This window comes from Paralichthys olivaceus, chromosome 6 (genome assembly GCF_024713975.1).
Source record: "Paralichthys olivaceus isolate ysfri-2021 chromosome 6, ASM2471397v2, whole genome shotgun sequence".
Classification (NCBI taxonomy): Eukaryota; Metazoa; Chordata; class Actinopteri; order Pleuronectiformes; family Paralichthyidae; genus Paralichthys; species Paralichthys olivaceus.
Genome location: NC_091098.1, coordinates 18,973,173 through 18,976,043, shown reverse-complemented (window position 1 = coordinate 18,976,043; position 2,871 = coordinate 18,973,173). Strand labels below are relative to the sequence as shown.

General features: G+C 48.2%; 1 protein-coding gene across 1 annotated transcript; it reads right to left on the bottom strand.

The window, feature by feature from the left end:
• Window positions 1-754: 754 nt before the first annotated feature.
• On the bottom strand, window positions 755-2,458 carry bhlhe23 (basic helix-loop-helix family, member e23). The gene has a single exon (XM_020096022.2). The coding sequence runs from the start codon at window positions 2,135-2,137 to the stop codon at window positions 1,460-1,462; it is 678 nt and encodes a 225-aa protein (XP_019951581.1). The 5' UTR covers window positions 2,138-2,458; the 3' UTR covers window positions 755-1,459.
• Between the last annotated feature and the right edge of the window lie 413 nt (window positions 2,459-2,871).

Here is a 2,871-nt window from a genome sequence, read left to right as displayed (position 1 = left end):
AGACCAATATAATATGGACAAAGATATCCTGGGGCAGTTTTCAGGTAAATGTCAGGCAAATCAAAGAAATCAAATAAAACACATAGAGATACCTGTTTTCAGGAATTTGAACATGAACCTACAATGACTCATACATTTGTTCTGTACTTTTATAAATTGAACCACAACCTGCAAAGGGAAACTGCATGGAGCTGTGACGCTCCTTGAATTAAGTCGAGCAGGGAGACAGGAGCTGAAATCGTGTTAATAAGTATCCAGGGTGTAAGAGCCCGACAAAGGCAGTCTGCGATCACCCAAATACCCAGAGACAGGTCCTGGGTGCCCCGGGCTTCTCTTTGCACCCTTCCCCTGCAGCGCCACCGACCCTGGTGCGTGCCAACCGGGCCTCACCAGCCCCATGAGCTCGTTTAGACGCAACTCCTCGTGTCAGAGGCTTCTTCATGCAAGAACAGAAAGTTGCCAACTCATTTTAGTGAGGGCCACTCATGGAGGGTGAGAAGTGAAAATCACACGTTTCTATTTTATCGTGTCTTTTTAACGTTCTGCGTAAAAACGCAGATTCGCTTTGAGTGGTTTTAATCACATTGCACGTCCACAACAATATGTTTGAAATCATCATTTTAAATAATAGAAATTATACGTGTCAAAGGCATTAATTGCACACATTTGTCACTTTAGTGCACGTTAATAAAAGTCTCCTTAATTTTGAAAAGCGGTGAAATGTTTGTTTGAAATGAAGCAAACCGGGCCCAAGCATAGATATGTGTTTTAATTATAAAGACATATAAACAATATATGAAATCCATGTTGCAACACAACCAAAACGCTTCTTCAGTGTGTAGGTTGTAGACTATATAACCATTAGTATAGCCGGGCTTGGAGCAATTCGATTTTTTCCCACAGTTGTACAATACAATCATGTGAAATGTGCAATAACTTAAAAATAATAATAATTAAAAAAACAACCTTGTTAACACGTCGTTTCAGAAAATATATCAGCCAACATGACATTTGTTTTTTTTCCTCTCATAGCATCAGTGCAGTCAGTCGAGGGAAATTCTTTCATAATTGCTGGATTAAATTCAAATGTGGAGATTAGTGCGTAATTCTACGTTTCTTATAGTTGTTATTGGATGTTGCATAGATTACAAATAAGAGCTGATGACAGAACATTACTGAAATTTACCCAAACTTATAAAAACTGGACATTGGCCTGCAGTAACTTATCAGAAGGCCTAAACAATGAGTTTGTAGCGTTTGTAAAATCTGGATGAAACATCGCAGCATCATTACTTAACCATATTTTAAGATTATATGCATTCGACTAAAATGGTTTTTTATTTTCCACACAGAATGATTTGAAAATAACTCGAGTGGGAGAGAGAGAGACAGAGATAGAGAGAGAGAGAGGGGGGTGCAGTGGACAGGTAAAAAGTTCAAGAAAGAGAGTGGAACCACATCAAGGCTTGTCGTTGCAGTGTTTGAAGAGACTCGACGGTGTCCCGGAGTAAGTGGTGCACTTTTCGGCACAGGTGGCGAGAGCGGAGCCCGTGAACGGGTAGACGGCGGTGGCCTGTCCAAAGGGAGCCAGGGCGGTGGGGATCGGTGAAGTTATGGTCTGTCCCTGGTTCAGATACGCCACCAGCCGCCTCATCTCCTCCAGAGCCTGAGCCTGCATGAGGATATAGTTCTTGGCCAGGAGGAGGGTGGCTATTTTGGAGAGTTTTCTCACCGAGGGGCTGTGGGCGTAGGGGATGACGGCGCGCAGACCGTCCAGCGCGTCGTTCAGGTCGTGCATCCTCCTCCTCTCCCGCGCGTTGATGCTGAGCCGCAGGGACCGCTGCTCCTTGGACTTCTTGGTCAGGGGGCCCCCGGGCTTGTCGTCCCCCGAGCGCCGAGCACCTCCGAGCGAGTCAAAGCCGTCGTCGTCGTCGCTCGTGTGCTCCCCTCCGCTCTCGTTGGACTTCGCCGTCTGCCCGGAGAGGAAGTCGGCTGCGGGTGTGAGCGGGTACCGTGCGGGGCTTCCGGCACCGTGGCTGGGGCCGAAACCGAAGGCGGACTGCCCGTAGCGCTGCGTCAGGTCGAGGAGCGCGTCGTTGCTGATGGACTTGAGCAGGTTCTCGTCGCTGGCATTCATTTTCTCTCGCAGCAGGAAAAAACTCAAGTGTCCCCCTCTGTCCTCTGCAGGTTGTACTCACGCTGCTCTCTCCAGGAGTTTGGTGTTTCTCCTCCTCTCCTCCTCTGTGCGCACTGACTCTTGAAGAAGGAGGCTGCGAGTCTCTACATGCGTTCACCTCCTCTGTGCGCTGCGCTCCCTCTCGTTGCGCGCATAGCCCACGTTCATCCACGACACTGGTTCTGACTGAGCCCGATGACACCGGAGCGCTCGTGTGTCCCTTCCCCTCGTGCACGCTCTCCCTCCTCGAGCCTTGGGCAGATTGTGGCTCGCGCGCTGTCCTGCTCTCGAGTTAGTATAGGAGCACGAAGCCCGCCGGGGATTATGTGGCTGTCCAATCAGCGAGCGTTTTAATTAACTCCGGAAGAGCGCAGGTCTGCTCCCGAGCTCTGTCACAACGTGGTAATTGCGACGCAAACTGACGCGCATATTGAGTAAAAAAAGCATTTTAATTCATTCAAAGCAGTGGTACATGTCATCGTTGCTTTTGCTATAACATGCAGGTTGATGCAGCAGTGTCAGGAAGGTGGATGACAGCAGCTCTGCTCACCTGTCTGGAAGATTGGCTCTTTGTCCAGATCACATAGAGAGAGATCAGGTAGGAGTACAGAAACACACACACATTAAAAAAGAGGAACCGTGGAAAACAACAGTAGTAAAACTGAGGGAGTGAGTATCCAAGATAAGGCTACACA

Excerpts from the sequence above, each read along its gene's own strand:
- bhlhe23 (XM_020096022.2), bottom strand. The coding sequence starts at position 2,137 with ATGAATGCCAGCGACGAGAACCTGCTCAAGTCCATCAGCAACGACGCG.